Genomic DNA, 21,738 nt, shown 5'->3' with positions numbered 1-21,738 from the left:
CACATCTCCATGGAAACAACTGAAAAAAAGTCCAAACCTACAATATTGAATATTGTGGGGGCAGCAAGACTGGATCACGATTAAGAGAACATGATTTTTCTGGGGTAATAACGGTTTCAAACCAGCACAACTCCACATGAAGAGATGTTTAGGATGAGAGTAGTAGGGGTGAGGGCAGGTGGTGCCTACCCTCCCCTTCACAAAGACAAGTGAAGAGTACTTCAAGAGAATTCATCAAAGATATGGGGGGGGGGGGTGGTACTGCCAGAAGGAGAAAATTATCATTATTTGCTTGTGCTATGAATGTGCAAATATGACCTCTGAACCTATATAAGCAAGGGTCAAAAGAGTTGGTAAGAGCTGGTAGTGTGGAAAGACAGTGCAAGAGCAGACTGCACTCCTACCTTTTGATGACCAAGATAAGTGAGTTTCTCATGGGTCAAAAGAAGTCAGCAGCAAAATTTTTTGAGAAGTGGAACTCCTGGAGAAGCTTGGAAAAGGTTAAACCAGAACATGTCTCCCATGTCATACTTTCAGCAGGAACCTCCCCTAATTCTTATCTCCCCCATGAAAGAGCCAACATTAGGACTCCTGCCTCACAGAGTATATGGACGGCCAATCACTTACCTAGAACAACTGCCAAGAGTGGACCATTAACAGGCGTTACTTACAGTTATGTAAAATGGTTCCTGCTGCATTATTTCCTTCTCTTCTTCCCTCCCAACCTACAACATCAAGTAATTAGAATCTGAAGATGGAGAGGAGAATGCAGAAAAGAGGAGACTATGTTTTTCACACCATTGCAAGTACAGCAAGCCACAAGTCTGGCCAATGCTGTTTGGGGTGATAGGGAAAAAGAAGTATGCTGCAGCAGAGTTCAGAAACTGGCTCACATAAGTTCATGAGAGCTGATGGTTTAATTTTTAGGGATCTTCTGAGCAGATTGATACACAGCAATATTAAAAATTAAATTAAATTATATTAGATAAATAAGTTATATTAAAACAAAGATAAATTCTTGAAACATATAACTTCTTAATTATTTTACTACATTTGACTTTATTCTTATGTGCAAATATTAAATTGTATGCTATTGCTCATCTTGTCTCTCTTCCCACTTCTGCATTGCTGACATCAGATTAGTAGCTTAAAATCTGCAATGTCAGAATATTTAGACTATGGAAACTGCCAAAAGTACAAACTTTTTTTGGAGCTATTTTATCCCTGGAGAGGTGGTTATTAAACATTTAGAGCACATCACTGGATATGAGTGAGACTGAAATCTGATTTGAACTGGACTTGGTTTGAATAAAAAACTACTTTATTATTGTGCTGTTTTGAAAGTTTTATGTACACCAGAAAATATATGTCCTTTAATCCTGATTCAATATTATGGGATGGAAACCTTTGATTAGATTGTTTCTATTGCAATTGGCCCACTCAATTGTGGGTGTGACCTTTTGGTTAGATTACTTCCATGGAGATGAGACATACCCAATTGTGGGTGAGGCCTTTTGATCAGATGGAGATATGACTCCACCCATTCAAGGTAGAAGTTGATCAGTGCTAACATAGACACAGAAGTTGGGAAAGGCAGAAGCCCCAGCATACAGTTGCTTCAGAGCTGACAGAGACACAGACATTTGGAGATGCTTGGAGTATTGACAGAGAGAGCAGAAGCCTAAACAAGAATGACTGGAGATGCAGAGCCCAGCAGACAATGTCATGTATATTCCCATGAGATGCTAGGTAAACCAGAAACCAGAGTTGTCTCCAGGAGGAGCTATGTAAAAGTTCACAGATGCTTAGAGAGGAAACCACTGCAATGGAGCTAGAAGCAACAGAATTAAGAACAAGGACCAGCAGATGCTAGCCACATGCCTTCCATGAGACAGAAAAGGCCTTTCTTGAATCAAAGTATCTTTCTCTGGATGCCTTAGTTTGGACATTTTATGGACTTAGAACTGTAGACTTGTAACTTAATAAACTCCCTTCTTAAAAGCCATCCCATTTCTTGTATATTGCATCCCAGCGTCATTTAGCAAATCAAAACAATTATGTCCACTTTTAAACATATACAGAAATAGAAATCATGCTGTTAAGACTGACCACATACCCATTCCTCAACTTCAGTAATTATCAGCATTTTGCCAATCTTGGTCAAACTGTTGCCTCCACTTCTTTTTTCATAATCAGAGATGATGACTATAGCTGGCATGCCAAAATCAGAGCAACAAGTGGTTATGTTAAGCAGACTGCTTGGTTAGGAAGTCAAGAGCCACACAGAGTCAAATGTTTTTACCTGAAAATATTTTGGTGTTCAGCTCTAGCTGTTAGGGACTTTTACAAAAAGATATAAAGGCCATTTCATTATTCTGCTAAACAGTGTTTTAACAATAATTTCTTAATACCTTTTAATCTCAGGTCGTATTCAAATTCTCTGATTGTTTCAAAGGTGTTTTTTAAAGAGTTCATCTGTTTGAATTAGGAGCCAAACAAGTAAACTGGTCTTTTGAATAACTAAAAGAGACTGGAAAGCTATGCGATCTGTCTGAGATGTCATTAAAGAACAGGAAAGGAAGATTTGACAGAACATAGTTCAAAGTAAGGATTTGAGAAAAATAAAACCATTTCATGTTTATGCCCTACTGAGTTCAAATTCTTCAATAAACTGGTTATACAAAAAGGCAGGCACATAATATGTTCTGTGCCCTAAAAAAACTCACAGTCTAAGGCAGTAATGGCATCAACTTTTTGGGGGTCATGGAGTGCTTTGAGAAGCTGATGAGAATTGCCTGCATTTGTGTACCCCACATACACGCCAAATTCTGCATGTGATTTGAAAGTCCCCAAAGTCCATCTTGTAATCCATGGAACCAGAATTAAGATGTTAGATTTAGAGGAAAGGAGGAAGTCATGTAAACAGATAATTAAAATCCAAAGCAATAATGTTAGAGCCAAATATGTACCAATTGCTATTGGAGCCCAGAGCAAGCGAGTGGCTAATTTCTCTTAGGGCACAGGAAAAATGACATTGGAACTGACATTTGACATTTTAAGTAAGAGTTTGTCAATCAGAGATGATGACTATAGCTGGCATGCCAAAATCAGAGCAACAAGAGGTTATGTTAAACAGACTGCTTGGTTAGGAGGTCAAGAGCCACACACAGTCATATGAAGGAATTTGAATTTTAATCTATCCCAGTCATTGCAGGGTTTTAAACTGGGGAGTGGCATGATTAGATTTGCATATGAGAAAATAAGCAATAGTGTGAAGGGAGGATTTCAAGGGCAGTGACTGGACACAATGAGGCCTGCAAACAGCCATTATAATAATTACAATTTAATTATAATAATTAAATATAATAGTAATAATATATATAATAATATTTTATAGAATAAAATAATGATATGGCATGATCAACAGGGTCACAATATCCTTTTCCTACTTATAATTTTTGAACAGCTCCATAATGCCCCTAGGACAAAGCCTAAATTCCTCCTTACCCAGTTCTATTTATGTGTTAAAACATTTTTTGTTTTCTGTTATATAAATCACTTTATTCTATAAGGGTCATGATAAATATATAGAAATGTACATAAGGGTTTTGTATATGTGCAATTCACATTTGTATCTTAAGAAGAATTAAATTCATCATTCTAAAGGAGTGAGCATTCCTTTTAATTTCTTTAGATAAGTGGTAGCCCTATTGAAATATGTCATCAATAACAAACAACATTATATTTCCATATTTTATAATAGATACTGAAGAATTATTGTATTTAAATTGTCTCAGTCAGTAAAAAATGAGGAGTGTTTACTGTTTGCCATGTACAGTGTTCATTACTATGGGAATATTAAAACAATAAAATATGATCCCTGTCATGCCAGTTTGAAGCTCTTTACCCCCCAAAAGGCCATGTTCTTTGTTTTTTTAACATTTTTTATTGTGAAATATATAAGCAGAAAAGCAATAAATTTCAAAGTACATTTTAAACAAATAGTTTCAGAACAGATTTCAAAGTCTGATATGGTTACTGTACCACAATTTTAGGTTTTTCCTTTTAGCTGCTCCAAGACACTGGAGACTAATGAAATATTAAAATAATGATTCAGCATTTGGGAGCTTTCAAATCCCATGCAGAATTTATTATTTTAATATTTTTAAATATTAATACATTTTTATTTTAAATTTATTAAGTATATTTATTAAATTCCATCTTCTCTGTTATAACTCCTCCTTCTCCGTTGATCCTTCTCCCCCAATCTTTAGGGATATTTGGGATGTGCCTATTCTAACTTTTTTATGTTGAAAAGGGGTGTAAAGGCAGAATAATACCTATTAAATACTATGTGCTTGAATCTGTAATTAGATCGTTTCCCTGGAGATGTAACCCAATCAAGAGTGGTTGTTAAGATGGATTAGGGGAGATGTGTCTCCACCCATTTGGGTGGGTCTTGATTGACATACTGGAGTCCTATAAAAGGGGAAACATTTTGGAGAATAAACTCTCTCTGAGAGAGCAGAGAATGACATAGCCACAAGAAGCAGAGTCTACCAGCCAGTGAACTTTGGAGATGAAGAAGGAAAATGCCTCCCAAGGAACTTCATGAAACAGGAAGCCAAGAGAAAAAGCTAGTAAATGACACCCTGTTCACCATGTGCCCTTCCAGCTGAGAGAGAAGCCCTGACTATGCTCTCCCCGTGCCTTCTCACTTGAGAGAGAAACTCTGCACGTCATCAGCCTTCTTGAACCGAGGTATCTTTCTCTGGATGGCTTTGAATGGACATTTCTATAGACTTGTTTTAATTGGGACATTTTCTTAACCTTAGAACTGCAAACTAGCAACTTATTAAATTTCCCTTTTAAAAAGCCATTCTGTTCCTGGTATATTGCATTCCGGCAGCTAGCAAACTAGAACAGTACATATATATTTATAATTATTTCATGTTGTTGTATTGACCTCTTTATCAGTATATAATGACTGGCTTTGTCCCTCATAACTGTTTTCTTTTAATGTGAAATATAATGTATATACAAAAGCAATGTATTTCAAAGTACATTGTAACAAGTGGTGATACAACAGATTTCAGAGTTTGATATGGTTAGAATTCCACAATTTTAGGTTTTTCCTTCTAGCTACTCCAAGATATTGGAGACTAAAAGAAATATTGATTTAATGATTCAGCAGACATACTCATCTGTTTAATCCTTTCTTCTTTGTTATAATTCTTCCTTCTGCTTTGATCTTTCTCCCAATTTTTAGGGATATTTGGACTATCCCCATTCTAAGTTTTTCATGTTGGAAAGGTCTACCAATCATATGGGATAAGGGGATAGAATTAGTTGATGTTCTTGGAAAGGCTCTCCCCTTTGGGTTTCAGGACTTACCTGGCCTAAGAACCCACCTGGAGGATGTAGGTTTCTGGAAAGTAATCATAGTGTGTGAAACTTTTGTAGAATTTCAGTTAGAGCCTTAGGTATTCTTTAGGGTTGGCAGGAATGGTTTTGATTAGGGTTTGGCAAAACATGGTAAATAACAATATCTAGCTGAAGCTTATTCAAGTGTAGCCTCCAGAATGGTCTCTCAAGTCTATTTGAACCATAACTGTTTTTTCTCTTAAAGTCTATTTTGTCTGACATTAGCATGGTTGTCCTAGTTCTCTTTTGGCTACTACTTGAGCGGTGTATATTTTTTTCCCACCTTTCACTTCTAACCCATTTGTGTCTTTGGATTTAAGGTGAGTGTCTCACAGATAGCCTATAGTTAGGTCATGCTTTTTAATCCTTTCCATGCATTTGTGGCTTTTGACTGGAGGTTTTTACTTCTTTATGCAACTTTGGTCTACTATCTAGAGTACTTTGTTTTCAGTCTGAAGAACTCCCTTTGGCATGGCTTGTAGGGCCAGGTCTAGTGGTAATGAACTTCCTTAGCTTTTTTGTTTGTTTGTTTAATCTGGGAATACCTTAATCTCTCCCCCCCCCCCTTTTTTATTTGTATGGGCATGCACTGGGAATTAAACCCAACTCTCCAGCATGGCAGGTGAGAACTCTGCCACTGAGCCACCATTGTCCACCCTCCCTCATTTTTGAAAGAAAGTCTTGATAGATATTAAAATCTTGGTTGGAAATTGTTTTCTTTCAGCACTTTAAATATCTCTTCCCACCACCTTTTTGCCTCCATGGTTTCTGATGAGAAATCAACACATAGTCTTATTGGGATTCCACTTGTACTTATTAACATAACTCAAAGCATAACTCATTGCTTATCTCATGCAGCTTATAGAACCTTCTCATTTTCCTTTCAATTTGTTAGCTGGATGAATATGGTCATGGGTGTGGCTCTCTTTGTGTTTATCCTATTTCATGTTCCTTGGGCTTCTTGAATGTGTATATTCATGTCTTCTGTTAAATTTCGGAAGCTTTCTGCCATTATTTCTTCAAATATTCCTCCTGTCCCTTTCTCTCTCTTTTTTCTTTCTGCATATATTGGTAGGCTTGATGGTGTCCCACAGGTCTCCTAGGTTCAGTTTACTCTTTTTTATTCTTTTTCATTTATGCTCCTCAGATGGAATCATTTCAATAGTCTTTTCTTCAGTTAACTGATTCTTTCTTCTGCCAATTCTAATCTTCTATTGAAACCCTCTTGGGAATGTTTCACTTCAGTTGTTGTGTTCTTCAACTTCAGTATTCTTGCTTATTCCAACCGAGAATCTCAAAGACATTCCCATGTTGTTCATTCATTTCCCCCACCCCCCCCCCCATATTCCTTAGTTATTTCTAAGGGTTTTCTTTTATCTACTTGAGCATTCTGATGATCATTTTTTAAATTCTTTGTCCAATAAGTCCAAAGTCTGATTCTTTTGGTTGAGGGCCTCTAGATTTTTATTTTGTTTCTTTGGATGTGGCACCATTGCCTGTTTCTTTGTTTGCCTTGTAATCTTTTGTTGAACACTGTATTTAATATTTTAAAATCTTAAAATGTTAACTCTAGATTTAGTCCCTGAATTTTCTGTTCTTTAAGTCTGTATCTAGGTAGTGATGTGATAGCACTTAATCAAAAGCAAAAAGCAACTTTTACTCTCCGCAAATTGACTTTGCTTTGGCTAGTGAGAGTTTAGCCCTCCTATCAAGATCAGCCTGAGACAAATGCAAAGTTCAGGGTCTTCTCTGTTTTATGTTTTATCTATGCATCCTTCTTTTCCTGTGCTTAGGTTTCCTAGGGGCTCTAGGAATTACTCCATTTACAGTTTACAGGAATTTGACTGAATGTCATCTCTACTCCCTTTGAAACAGACTACAGTTCCCTCTCTTGTGTGATTTAAAGTGAGTTTTCCTTTGCCCCAAGCTGTTTTGACTTGATTGTTTCTCACACTGTTTCAGCTCTCTCAAGCTGCTTCTCTGACCCCTAGGACAAACTCTGAGATGGTGAGTCCAATACCACATTCCTGGCTCAGTCTCTCAGACTTCCATCTGATACACTGGCACTGACATACATGCACCCTAGTTCTGTTCTCTCTGGAACAGGGCCAGGGACCCACACTGAGAGCACAAGCTGACTCTACCCCATGTTGTAGATTGGGTGGGGGAGGGGTCAACAAAAGTACCAGGAGCTTTGGTTCTGTATTTGCCCAGTTAATAAGGCCCTTTAGCTATTCTCTGAGTTTTGACCACTGTCTCTAAGATTCCTCTGCCACCTCTGCCCAAAGGAGATTGGAATAATGGCCACCTTCAAAGCTCCCAGCAGTCTGAAGTGTCTACTCAAAAGCAATGATCAGCGAGGAAACCACACCCTGCCAAAGGGGCTTGAGAACTCACCATCCCAGAGTTTGTCCTAGGGGACAGATAAGCAGCTTTAGAGAGCTGGAACAGTGTGAGAAATAATCAAGTCAAAACAGCTTGGGGCAAAGGAAAACTTGCTTTAAATCACATAAGAGAGGGGACTGTAGTTTGTTTCAAAGGGAGTAGAGATGACATTCAGTCACATTCCTGTAAACTGTAAATGGAGTAATACAGCATCAGCAAGCTGTACTAGGACCTGAGCTGCAGTCCCCACCACTAACCACCACAAAGCTGGGGGATGGGAAATCATAACACTGAAGGGAGGGTGGAGCCCACCAGTATTTACCCCAATTTACCAGTCCACTGGACTCTGGGGTTTCAAAATAGTTGATTCAGAGTGTTCCTACTAGTTCAATAGTTGTTTTGTTGAGGGACTGATTCCTGGAGCATCCTACTCTTCCATCTCCCCACAACCTCCTTCCATCTTTAAAAGCTTTTCAATATGAATATTAATTCTTCCAGAGAATCTTTCCTAACCCCTTAATCCCTGATCTCAGTGTACTAGAAAATATGGTAATTACCTTTTTTACTTATCCATATTACCCCTCTAATAACCAACTTGTTGGCAGGGAATGGCATCACTTAATGACTTAGATGAAGGTAGTAGTTTGGAGTGATTTGAAGGCCCTTTATGTGCCAGATATTATGACAGGGGTTGAAATGACAGTGGTGAGGCAGCTGAAATACAAGCTCCAAACTGCTGTTTCACAATTATGCATTGTTTCTTCAAGGTATTAAAATGATCAACTTAGTTTTTAGGTCATGTTCCTGACCATTTTTGCTGGGATCATCACAGCATTCTCAGTTATTCTATTATTGGGCCCCTTTAGTTGGTAGTTTCTGCTTTGTGTTCACTCCAGTGAGATAGTGTCATTACCTTGCATTCATTTTATTTTTCCAAGAATGAGAAATGGGATTCTAAATTAAGAGTCTAAAATGGAGGTGAGAATGAACACATAGAAGATGGGTGAGAGAAGGAAAAAAGCAAACAATAAAATGAGCAAAAGAAAAAGACCATTAAAGTCATGTCATATTCTGGGCTGTACTGTGAAAACACATCATAAGAAAAGTGATAATCTAATGCGAGGCATACTAAGAAAATCTGTCAATCCAAAATAATGTTCCATCTTCTAGGGAATAGAGCTTTGCATTTCTTAGATGCATTGATCAGTATAAGTGCATGTTGACCAAGGCTTTTTTGTTTGCATTTAAATGTTAATCAATCACATTTTATTAAAAATTTAAGGCAGGAGTGAGAATGGAAAAGTGTATGAATCTGTGCTTATGACAAAGAAGTCAAGTAGAGATGTGTTCTGAAATGCTTGAGATTTTCATAATGTGTGGAATGTTAGGGACCCATCTGGATAGCAAATACTGCTGGCAGTAAATGTGAGCTGGGGTTGAGGGTAGGGTTAATGAACATTTATTGACAAATCTATACTTTCCAAGAGGGGAAGCAAAGTGCTTTCCATGATGTCTGGACAAAATAGTGCATCTCAGCAATCCATTAATTATGCTACATATAGTTCTAGTAACAATTATGAACATTTTAAGTGAGTTGAATAGTGCAATTTAAAGAGAAAAATTTTTTTAATTGAAAGTTTTAAAACATTGAAAAACATTGGAAAGGAAAGCTGGGGTACAGAAACAAAGTGGAAAAATTAATCTGTTTTTTATTTTAAAAGAGAGGAGATTCCTAAGAAATAAACCTCAAATGAGATTTAGATTTATCCTGATACCAACCCCCAAAACTTAGGATGAAGGTGGGGATGGAGTGAGAAGGGTGAAGATAAGGGAGTCAGACAGGCCTGGGGATAAGAGCCTGCAGCATGGAGCAGCCTCCCCCACTCACCCCAGTGTGTCTTACAAATATTAGCACTTTCTAAGTGGGCCAATGTATGAAAATGGTTAGGAACCATCATTCTAAAGATCTAAACTAAATATTGGATAAAACTAGGATTAAATCAGGAGATGTGAAGAAATACAAATTTTGTAAAATATGAAAGTATTTATTGAGCACCTACTCTGTTTCAGGTCCTGGTTCACACTAGGCATACAGATGGCAAGCAAGATAGAAAAATTATCCTGTCAAACAGTTCAGTCTCTTTAAGGTGAGGGGTAAGTAAATAAGCAGTTACAATACAGTGTGTTGAGTAATCTACTGGGAAATTACAATGTGCCAAATATTCCCCAACCACCAGCCCTCATCCCTTTCTGATCTTGAGATTTGAAGAGAGCACTTTCTGGGCACTTATCATCCCTTCTGCTTTAGTTTGTAAGCTGCTGGAATGTAATATACCAGAAATGGAACAGCTTTTAAAAGGAAATTTATTAAGTTGCAAGCTTACTAAAGCTTATTCCAAAATGGTTCCCTCTTAAAGGTCTGCAGTAAGCAGCCCCACCTTGAATGGGTGGAGACACATTTCCATGGAAACCACTTAATCAAAATTTACCACCCACAATTGGGTGGGTCACATCTCCATGGAAACAATAAAGCGATCCCATCCAACAATATTGAATAAGGTTAAAAGAACATGGCTTTTCTGGGGTCCACGGTTTCAAACCAGCACATCTTCTATAGACAATCAAATAAAATCCCAGCTTCTCATTTTGTGGAATGCAGGCACTCAGGGTAACTTGGCATGTTAGGAGATAAATGAACTGTCTGGACTGAATGGGGTTGCTTATTAAGATTCTTAGAAGTAGCACATGATGGAAAAAGTGTCAGAATTTAAGTAATCATTTGTATCATCATAAAGTAAAGGACTATGAGTTTTCCAGGAAGCTATCCCTGAGGACTTCTCCCAGTGTCTGGGCTACAGATTCAATGGGGCACTGGCCTGCCATGCTCTCAGCACCCTGTATTTATGTCTTATGAGAGTACTTATCACATAGTATTGCCATTGTCTGATTACTTACCGAACTCTCCCATTTGACTCTAAGGTTCATGGAGACAAGGATTCAATAACAGAAATATTTTTAGCATGAAGAAGTGAGAAGTAGGAGAGCTGTCAATCAGCTGGGGACATCTACGTGAAGTAGCTGAGATATCTACAATAACTTGGAAAGTTTGCTCTGGGAAGGTGGACTTTAAATTTCCATTGTTAAGGCTTCTGACAGCTGTGGAATGATGGCATGGCACGACCCTGTAGAACAACACTTTCCACAAATTGTTCTTAGGTCTCTTTCTTGAAGTCACTGCCCTAACTCCTCCCCCCATGCCCCAGATAAGGAATGTATGACTGAATATATAGGTTGCAATTGTCTGAACTTATTGTGTTTTATATTTTCTCTTAAATGGGTATAAATCTCTCATTTGAGACCCCAAAACACTACCACACTTTATGTGGAGTCATATAATGAGAATATTATATTAATTAGCACATGATCTTTATTTTCCAAATAATTTACTTGTTTATCATACACATATCTTTGACTTGAGGTAGAGAGATGACAAGAAGCTTCTAATTTTACTTTTCCTATTTTGAACCAAAGGAAATATTGTTGGATATTTCTACAAAAAAAAAAAATGTCTATAAAGGATATCCCAGAGGAATCAGGGAAATATAGATGAGGACTTTGGTGAAAAGTGTTTGGCAATAAACATTTTTTTTATCTGAAATGTTGTAAAAGCACACACATTGTGATGAGAAAATAAGTAATTTATTTTTAACTCAGAGCAACGGTGTTCCAATCTGGTTGAAATTCTGGGAAGTGCTGGAAATCCCCAAAGCAAAGTGCCAGATGTCAGTTCTGGATCCTAGATATGTGGGCTTGGTTGCTAAGATGATGCCTCCTCCCCTTCGCCACACTCATTTGACGCCCGAGCGACAGGGAGTTGATGTAAGCAGGGCAGGGATCTAACAATGTCAACTGTGCTGACATCATCCTAGCTGTGTGGGGCTGATGGGAATTCAGAATATCAAGCATCATATCAGGGGCAGCGACCAGGTGTGATTCATTTCCCTGGAGACGGGGGAGCGAGGAAGGAGAGGGCAGGATTAGCTCACACTGACACAGACGCAGCCTTTCAGACTGAGCTATTTAACTGGCTTATTTAAAAGCAGCAAAACACTGTGCCATTTCTCTCATTTTTCTACCGGAACCACTTCATATTCCAGTCCTATGAGCCTTAGTATAGACATGAGCATTTCAACATCATAATATATTAAAATACACAGCCTTAGGATCATGACTATTTATATCATATGAGCTCAACCGTGAGAGCAATTCAAGCAAAGAGTTTTGCTTTCTCTATTTTTTCCTTCAAGTATCACCTCAGAAACTGTTCGGATATCACTGAATTGACAAAAAGCTGAACAGAAGAGCAAGATTTAGGGCTGATCACACTGTTTTGGGCTTCCTAAATAAGTACAGAATTTCAGTATCCTTGTAGAGTACATTGCTTGATGCAGGGTAGGGTGCACAATGAATTCTCAGAAATTGTCTCCTTTGAATAATACAAAATCTTATTTACCTGTGGGTGTAATATATAGGTTCTCACCTGCTTTTAGAAGTTGAATCTTTATCAATTGACTTTAAGAGTTAGTGGATATTAAAACTGGGCACAATAATCATTCTGGCGGTAACATAGGTACTGGTTTCACAAGTCTTTTGCTCATTTGAAACATTTCATTAGAATGATTGGCCTAGGGGATTAAAACAGAGGGAGTATACATCAAAGCAGCCCAAAAGCCTTCGCTTCCAAAGGTTTAGTGTTTAATAGTAAAGCAGAAGGTATGGTGAACTGACTTATGATTGTACATTTTCCAAATGATATCAGTGTATTTTATCACTCTGTGGAGTATTAATTTACCCATATAATAATGACTTGTGTCAGCCAGAATGCAAGGGAACAAAGGACAGTAATTGTTGTTTGCTTGTACCTGAGTGCTACTAAAGGACCATTTACCTTTTCCTTCATCACACGTGTTTAGTAAGATGGCATATGCATGACAAAGTGTAAAACATGTTGGAATCTATGTGTATCCATTGTGATTAGTATGGATTGAATAGCACGGATGGAATAGTATGTTTCAGATCAATCTACAGGATGCTACTCATACACTACAGATGATGTTGGAGGCAATAGGAGGGGAGCATAGGAAAAGGGAAGGATAACTTCCTTGCAGTGATATGTAGAATGACACAAAAAGCTCCAGGTTGTTGTTATGAAATGAAAAGTAAGCTGATAAAAGAGATGAAAGGATGCTATCGTGTTCCTAGAAGGCAACTTAAATTTCTAAAGCAGATGTTGAGACTTGTTGAACAAATTTACATTTTATTTCCTGGCTTTAAAAGTTACTTGGTAAGGAATTTCTTTGTCTTTCTGTATTCAATCAAAATTTCTTATACAAGGGGATAGAGAGTCACTCAATGGTTGATACTAATGTTTCATGTGGATGATGATAATGATGGAGGAGGAGGAGGAGGAGGAGGAGGAGAAAGGCACTCTTGACAAATGATTCTCAAACAGGCTCATAGGATCCTCTAAAGGATCTCAGGGCAATATCTCTATGTGCCTGCAGAGTTGCCCTCAATGTTCCACGGATCATGACGCTAAACAAGTCCCTACATGTTTTCTCCTTCTACTTCCAGAAGGGCTTACCTGACAGTTGATTGTGTTCTCTCTTGGGTGATTTATTTGACATGATATATTGAACTCCTTAGGAAGAAAGAAGAAAGTATAAAATGATGTGATTATTATTCTAGAGACAGATTATTACTTTAGGTGAAACTCTCCATGGTTAACACTATTTATAAACCATGTGGACTAAGGAAATTCTTCTCCCTGGGTATTTCATAGAGAAAGGAAAGGCATTCCTTATCACCAGTTGCCAGAACAACTCTGAAAGCATTTTTCTCTGGAGGTTGACCTTAATACTCAGCTTGAGATGGAAGGGAGCAATTTAGAAGCTATATGGGGGCAATTCTGTTAACTGCTCTGTAAATTCCTCTTCCTTCTTAGGATGCATTTGGGTGGGTATAATTGGGGGTCATGCTATGTTTCTTTTGATAGGAGAAACATTTCTTTCTTTCTTCAGATCACATCTAGTGAAGAAGATTCCTCTACAGTTCTGCTGCTGTAGGCTATTGAATTAGACCAGGTGTAAAGGGAGAACATGGGACTTATGTTATCTTTGAGTCACTGTTTCTTAGAAGGTAAAGAGAACTTGAAACTGTTTAACTGTATTCCAGTAACCTTGCTTCTTGAAGGTGATTGTATAACTATATAGCTTTTACAATGTGACAGTGTGACTGTGAAAACCTTATATTTGATGCTTCCTTTATCCAGAGTATTGACAGATCAGTAAAAAAATAAGGACAAAATATTAATAAATATTAGCAGGGAATAAGGGGTAAAAAAAATTGGGTAGATTGAACTAGTGGTCAATGAGAAGGAGAGGTAAGAGGTATGGGATATATGAGTTTTTTCTTCGTTCTTTTAATTTTTTTCTAGAGTGATGCAAATGTTCTAAAAATGACCATGGTGATGAATACAAAACCATGTGTGATATTGTGATTCATTGATTGTATACTTTGGATGGACTGTATATGCGTGAAGATGTCTCAATAAAAATATTTTTTAAAAAAGGTAAAGAGAGGTCTGAGGATCCCTTAAGGAGTTCAAATTATTCTGAAAATCCATTAATATCCTTGTCCTATATAGTTCTCACAAGGCCCTCTGGAAATCATCTTAGGTTTACAGAGGGCATTTGACTTCTAGAACCTGTGATAAGTGAATTCTGATATTGATGATTAGGCTTGTACATGGCCTGTTCCTAACCTGAACACGGGTATGGTGTTTGGTCTCATGCTCTTAGCCAAAACTGTGCTCTTGACAGACTATACTCTCTGTAAAAGTTGTGAACAAGGAGTGGTTCTCCATTCAGGCAGAAATTACTTAATATATATTTACTCACTGTGCTGCAAGGACAATTGTAGACTCAACCCATAACTCCTAGAAGATTTATAAATATTTTCCCAGATGTTGCCTGTGGAGTCTGTACTTTTAATAGCAACAGAGTCACATAAAATGGTATTCAAATGACTGACTTTTTACTATTAAGATGGTATTTGGCCAAAAGGCCTAGAGTATCCACATCTAGATCTTTACTACCATTTCCACCAAGGAAAACTCCAAGAAATACTTGCACAGAGGAGGAAAATCAAGGAAAAGTTAAGCATTGCTACCACCCAGGACTTTGGACCTAAATTTCAATGCAGACCTTTGATGGATTTACCTGGACTTAGAAGTAGAGCAGTCCTTTACGTAAGCAATGTATATCAAATGGCCTGAAACCTATGAGGCTGAAAGGTCTACTTGCTTCATTTTACTTCCCACCTAATACCTGGGCAGGGATATTACAATTTAGGCCTCTCATCCCTTGGGTGGCAGAAAGGGGTACAAAAGATTGAGAGACTTTTCCTCAGTGTCTGAGTCAGATGTGGCTGATCTCTTCTGAAGAGCCCTGAGCATAACAGAGCATTCAACCTGCTGACTCTTAGGAAGAACAGACATTGTCTTAAATCTCTAAATTTCACGGGCAAAAAATAACCAAAAGTAAACCTCAAGACCATTATTAATTTCTTTTGAAATTTTAAACTCTTGGAAGCAAGACTCCATGTGTATCCTCTTATGTGACCAATTTAGATCAGCACAGCACCTATTTGGGGTTACAGAGGAAGGCAGCCAGTGGAGAGAATAGGCAGGGAGGGGGTATATATGTGTGTCCATCAATTAAAGAGTTCCTCTAAGAGTCCAAGAAATACTTCATTCTCTCCAGAAATGTTCTGTTGTTCTTGACAGAAAGAAAATTTAAGAAATAGATCATACCTGGTAGGATATTCCCTGCTGAAATCTGTACTATTAAAGTATTTATGTTTCTGGCTTTACGTGGGCTCATTATGACATAGATTGGGTGTATGAATATTGAGAAGGGTTGAATGGGAAGTGCTTGCCACCAACAGACTCATCAGGAGGCTCAAATCCGCACACCGATTCCAATGGCATAGTGTGAAATAGAACCCAGAGCTTTCACTATAGGGACACTGCCCTGACCAGATCAAGCTTTCTCTGGTCCTTTGAAGCAATGTGCCTGAGGTAAGTTTTGCACATATGCTTTAAATAGCTCATTATTTTCGGAGGGATCACTTGTTAATGCTAAGTTACTTAGATATAATTTTACTAATATATATTTTAATCTTTTTTTTCTTATTTTGTAATAATAATTTTGTGTTAAATCCCATATCTTCTAAAATACACCCTTTCTTGCCTGGGGATATAGTTTTCCATTTGACACTTCCATTTTGATTGAGGGATTGTACAATAAAGCCTCATCTAGGTACAAAAGACAATTAATTATTTATGTGAGTCAGAGAAATGTGCAGCATCTTGCAGTGTATGTGTGTGAAATGAAAGGAATGACTATCTAATCCATCTGATTCATAGTTATATTAAAGATTGTAGTCAGTTAAATAAGTCCCTTTGGATAGATATGATAAGAGCTTTATATTTTCCTTGAAATATTATTTCAGTAAATATTCAGTATTTATACTTTATTGTTGTCCTGCTCTAGTTTTCATCAGCCCTCCACCAAAGTTTCACAGTCCAAGTATTATTTAAAAATATTAATAGTTGCATTTATGTTTTGAAAAAATAGTATTCAACAATTTTACAGTTTTAAAAATTGTGTACTTTCTAAAAATAAATATTGGCCTTTAAGATTCCATGTTATTACATTGATCTCTCTCCAGCAGCACATTTATTCCCTTCAGGCAATATTATTTAACATAATTGGTTTCTTAGCATACTGGGAGTTAAGGGACAAAGTAGTTTAGTGTTCCAATTTGAACCTAGAATGCTCACACAGACCTAGGCAAAACTGTGACTTCTTCTGTGGGTGGATGGGGGGGACTGGAAAATTTTTCTAGTTTTGCAGTAGCAATCTTCATTATTTTCCCTTCTTTTGCATCTCAGTGCATCATTAGGTATTCAATGACACTCTCAAAAAGAAAATAAAATTCTTCTCCAAAAATAAAATGCACTGTGGAGAGAAAGGTTGTTAATTCTTTTTTTTTTTTTTGTCATTAGGTTGCTTTTTAAATTTATGCTTATTTTGTTGGAAGAATTTTAGAAGCTGATAAGACTCAGTTTGAGAAATATCCTGAGTTAGTGAAACAAGTCCAATGTGTGCATCAATAGCAGATACTCAACTAATTTTATTGTCTCCTATTGAGTAGTATGTAGATACTGAAAGTAAACCTTTTTAATTACTGTCAACATCTGTACCCTTTTAAAACTCCTGAGTCCCCAGACTTACATAGAAATAATCATGAATTGCATCTACCACATTAAAATTACTTTATAACCTATTCATTTTTGGAAACAATGCACCATCAGAGGTATCCTTAAAATGCTTATGTGATGGGGTGAGTTTCGCACCATCCAGTCCCATTCAAATAAAATGCTGAAGACTTCATCATACACACCACTATCAATTACCTTGTGTTTAGCAAAGTGCACACCATCTGTTTCAGGAGCTTACAAGTGACGATGTCAGAAAGTTCAGATAGAATTCAATCAACTCAGATAAATATGAGCATAGTTCTTCAATGTCATGCAGGCTCTCCTTTGACAACAATGAGTAGAATATAGAATAACCAACTTGGATATCAGCCCATCTGCTAAACTCTCTTGAATGGCTACAGATACTGTAGATATTGGTTTGAAAACTTTATCTCCTTTAAGTATCTCAGGTCTTTCCTCTTAAATCTAGTCTCTACCACATTCATAGTCATGCTCCATTCCACTCTCCTTTCTCTAGCTAACCTGTGTCTCCTTCATCTAAGCCCCATGGTCAGCAGTCTTCTGGGCCTTTCTATTTGTTTATATCAGCTATTCCTATGTATAAATATGTGTCTTCTTTATTATTCAAGAGCTTCTCTGCTCTTAATAAATCTTAACTTTTGCAAAATCAGACCATGTGAATTAAATCTACTTACTTTTGATAAGGGCCTTAAGAGACCATTCTGGAAGTTTTTAAAAAGAGAATAATGACTGGCTTAACTATTTGTAATCCTACAATAAAGATGTCAATTCCCCTTGAGGCAATGTGTATACCTCTGACTGGGAGAAGTTCATGTACAAGGATGACAAAAATACAAGGAATATTTCAAGCTCTTATTTATGACCTTTATTGCATTTTAGAGGTACATATTCTTAAAGCAATTCCTGAGAAAAGAATTTTTATGAAGTGTAAAATAATAATAATTTGCTGTGAAAAGATTGTGGCAATATTGTGGAAAAGAAGCGCCAGGAATCAGTCCTTCCACCAGAACAGCTATTAAACAGGCAGGAACTGTCTGCATCAACTATTTTGAGACCATAGAGTCTACTGGAACACTGTACCACCTTCAGGGAAGAGTGGGAGGAAGAGGCTGGTAAACACCAGCAAACTGTTCTCTCCACAGGGCAGTTACATTTCCCATCCCCCAGGCTTGTGGTGAGCAGCAGTGGGACCCAGGGCAGAAACACACATAAAACCACTTCCTCAAGATCTCGAGTGGACACAATTCAATCACTGATCATAGCTTTTGATTAGTGACTTCAAATTACTAGGGACTGGCTCTGGGGGTGGGCCATTTTTCTAGCCTGCCCTGGATGAAGATGGTGGATGAGATTTAAAAATGGTGCACTTCCTCAGAGCTGTGAGGACAGTTTGAAGGCTGCATTTGTTAGCAGGTCAAGAAAACACAGCTTTGAGGAGCCATAGAAGAAACTTCTGGTATACTTCTTGGCCCCTCCCCTGTGCCTTCACCAGGGCATTTGCTGCTCTCTGGCATTCACTTTATTTGCATTGTTTTGGCTGGGAAAAACTGACTCAAGAAGCTCCTCTATGGCATGCCACCCATCCTGGAATTTGCCACCAAGCAAAAGCAGCTTGACACAACAAAAGCAGTGTAAGTAACAGCTGAGGTGGGCTGCACAGGGCAAAGGCTTACCATCTTTAAGTCCAGCAGTAGAATGCCCAGAAGAGAGAGAAGGTCTATTTCTGGAAAGTAGAGAGAAACCCCTAAGCCACTAGCAAGCACAAGTCCAGGATAAGACACAGGCTCATTAAGAACAAAGAGGACACTGTACTTTGCATTACCTTTGGGAAAACCTTCCTGATAGGCGGGCTGACACACAAGAAAATCTCTGTCATATCAACAGCTGGTCATAAGCTCAGGAAACACATGTCCTAGAGAATAAATTCCAGAATTAACATTTTAAAATATTAAAATGTACAATGTGCAACAAAAATTTACAAGAGGAATAAAGAAACAGGAAATGATGCCCCATTAAAAAGGAAGAGGCTAAAAATCAAGAAAATACAAATGACTATGGACATACCAAGCAAAACTTTTTAAAAATGATTTTTGAAATGCTCAAGGAGATGAAGGAAATACAGGGAGAAAACTGAAGGATATAAGGAAAACAATGGATGAACAATATGAGAATCTCAATAAAGAGATAGAAATTATCAAAAGGAACTAAAGAGAACTGCTGGAGTTGAAGATCATAACAACTGAAATGAAAAATTCCCAGTAGATAAGTCCGGCTGAGGACCAGAAAGAAAAAATAATGACAAAATGTGAAAAGAGCCTAAGAAACTGCTCGCATATCATAAAGCACTTCAGTATATACATTATTGGAGTACCAGAAAGAGAAGAAAGAGGCAGAAAGAATATTCAAAGAAATGATGACAGAAAACTTCCCTGACTTAGCAAAAGACATGAATATGCACATCTAAGAAGCCTAGAAAAAAACAAAGAGTATAAACTCAAAGAAAAGTATGCCTCACCTCATACTGATCAAACTGTCAAACATAAAGGACAAGGACAGAGTTCTGCAAACTGGAAGAGAAAAGCAACACATGTTATGTATGAGGGAGCCCTGATAAAATTAAGGGCCAATTTCTCATCAGAAACCATGAAGTCAAGAAACAGTGGGATGAAATGCTTAAAACATTGAAAGAAAACAATAGTCAGCTAAGAATTTTATATCCAGTGAGACTTATTTTTTTTAAAATGAGAGATTAAGACATTCCCAAGTAAACAAAAGCTGAGGGAGTATATCGCCACTAGACCTGCCCCACAAGCCATGCAAAAAGGAATTCTTCAGACTGAAAGGAAAGGACACTAGACATTGCATAACAAAGTAGCATAAAGAAATAAAGTCATCCAGTACAGGTAACCATTTGGGTAATTATAAATGCCAGTACTATTGTATATCCTTTGGTATGTAATTCCACTTCTCACTTCCTACAGGCGCTAAAAGGCAGATGCACAAAAATTATGATAAATCTATGGCATAAACTGTGCAATGATATAATTTGTAATAAGTACAAAACAAGTTGGAAGAACAGAGAGATATAGGAACAGTGTCTGTGTATGCTATTGAAGTCAAGTTGGTATCAAATCAAATAAGATTTAATATATTTAGGATGTTAAATTTTAACCCTATGGTAACCATAAGGAAAATATATGAATAATGTATCCTGTTAGAAAAGAACAAAACTCAATACAAAACAAAGAATAAATACGAGTATAGGCATTAATGCAAGAATTGAGGGACAAAAATGTTAACAGATTTATAGAGACTAAATAGCAAAATAACAGAAGAAAGTCCTGTACTATCAGAAATGACTTTAAAAGTAAATGGAATAAACTCTCCAGTTAAAAGGTCAAGATTGGCAGAATGATAAAAAAAAGCATGATCCAATTCTATGCTGTATTCTAGAGACTCATCTCAAATTCAAAGTCAAGAGTAGTTTAAAAATGAAACAATGTACCATGCAAATAGTAATCAAAAGAGAGCTTGGGTAGCTATACTAATGTCAGATGAAATACACTTTAAATCAAATTCAAGAAGAACACGTAACAATTATATGCACCTAACAGCAGAGCCCCAAAATAAGCAAATATTGAGAGATTTGAAAGAAGAAATTGACAGTTCTACATTAATAGTAGGAGACTTTAATACACCACTTTCAATAATGGGTACAATATCTGGACAGAAGATCAGTGAGGAACTATAAGACTTGAACAATTGTCTAAACCAACTGGATCTAAAAGAAGTATATAGAACATTTCAACCAACAACAGAATATGCATTGTCCAGGATAGACCGTATCTTAGGTAAAAAAACAATTCTCAGTAAATTCAAAATATTGAAATCATACAATGTATCTTCCATGACTACAGGGGAATGAAGCTAGAATAAATAACAGACAGAGAAATGGAAAACTCACAAATAGGTGGAAATTAAACAAACACTCGAACAACCAATGAATTAGGGAGGTTGTTCAATTATGCATTGAATTATGCATTGAATGTTTTACATGACCATTGACTACCCAGATAGAAAATCAAATTCTGTCCTCAGAACACTTTAAAATGATCAGTGAAATCCAAATAGGTTCTGTGGCCTGGTCAATACCAATGTCAGTTTCCTAGATTTGATATTGTAATGTAGTTATGTAAGATAAGTTACCATTGCAGAAAATGGCAAAGAGTACCTGGGGCTCTCTATGTTATTTTTGCAACTTCTTGGTGGGTCTTAAATTATTTCAAAATCAAAAGTCAAATCAGGGTGGGCCACGGTGGCTTAGCAGGCAAGAATGCTGAGGTGTTTTAGTTTGTTAAGGCTGCCAGAATGCAATATACCAGAAATGGAATGGCTTTTTTTTTTTTAATCTTCTTATTTTGAAATAACTTCAACTTCACTGGAAGGTTTAAAAAAATAGTACAAAAAAAAATACATAGAACTCCAAAATAGACACCATTCATACACCCAGATTTACCAACTTTTAGAATATTTTCCACAAATTATAATATCATTTATCATTC

The 21,738-nt window shown here is 37.1% G+C and overlaps 1 protein-coding gene and 1 long non-coding RNA gene across 17 annotated transcripts in view; one reads left to right on the top strand and one right to left on the bottom strand.

The window, feature by feature from the left end:
* LOC143648382 (uncharacterized) overlaps positions 1-21,738 on the top strand; it is a 239,889-nt gene that overhangs the window by 164,642 nt on the left and 53,509 nt on the right. For 8 of the 16 annotated variants that reach the window (XR_013158519.1, XR_013158518.1, XR_013158520.1 and 5 more), the window contains one exon: positions 9,880-9,956. The exons of 2 other annotated variants lie outside the window; for them this stretch is intronic. Coding sequence is in view for 5 of the 14 variants with exons in the window: in XM_077118321.1 (XP_076974436.1) it covers positions 9,880-9,956 (77 nt within the window). In the remaining 9 variants the exon portion in view is untranslated. Of the gene's footprint in view, positions 1-9,879; positions 9,964-10,788; positions 13,240-13,889; positions 14,008-21,738 lie in introns of those variants that run through there. 6 more of the 16 variants (XR_013158512.1, XR_013158517.1, XR_013158515.1 and 3 more) reach the window with 4 other exon arrangements.
* On the bottom strand, positions 11,513-15,746 carry LOC143648383 (uncharacterized). Its single transcript, XR_013158526.1, has 3 exons — positions 15,683-15,746; positions 13,454-13,510; positions 11,513-11,811 (listed from the first exon to the last, which is right to left on the bottom strand). It is a non-coding gene; the product is annotated as an uncharacterized LOC143648383 (long non-coding RNA).

Source organism: Tamandua tetradactyla, chromosome 10 (assembly GCF_023851605.1).
Source record: "Tamandua tetradactyla isolate mTamTet1 chromosome 10, mTamTet1.pri, whole genome shotgun sequence".
In the NCBI taxonomy this organism is placed as follows: domain Eukaryota; kingdom Metazoa; phylum Chordata; class Mammalia; order Pilosa; family Myrmecophagidae; genus Tamandua; species Tamandua tetradactyla.
This window is presented reverse-complemented; position numbering and strand designations above follow the sequence as displayed.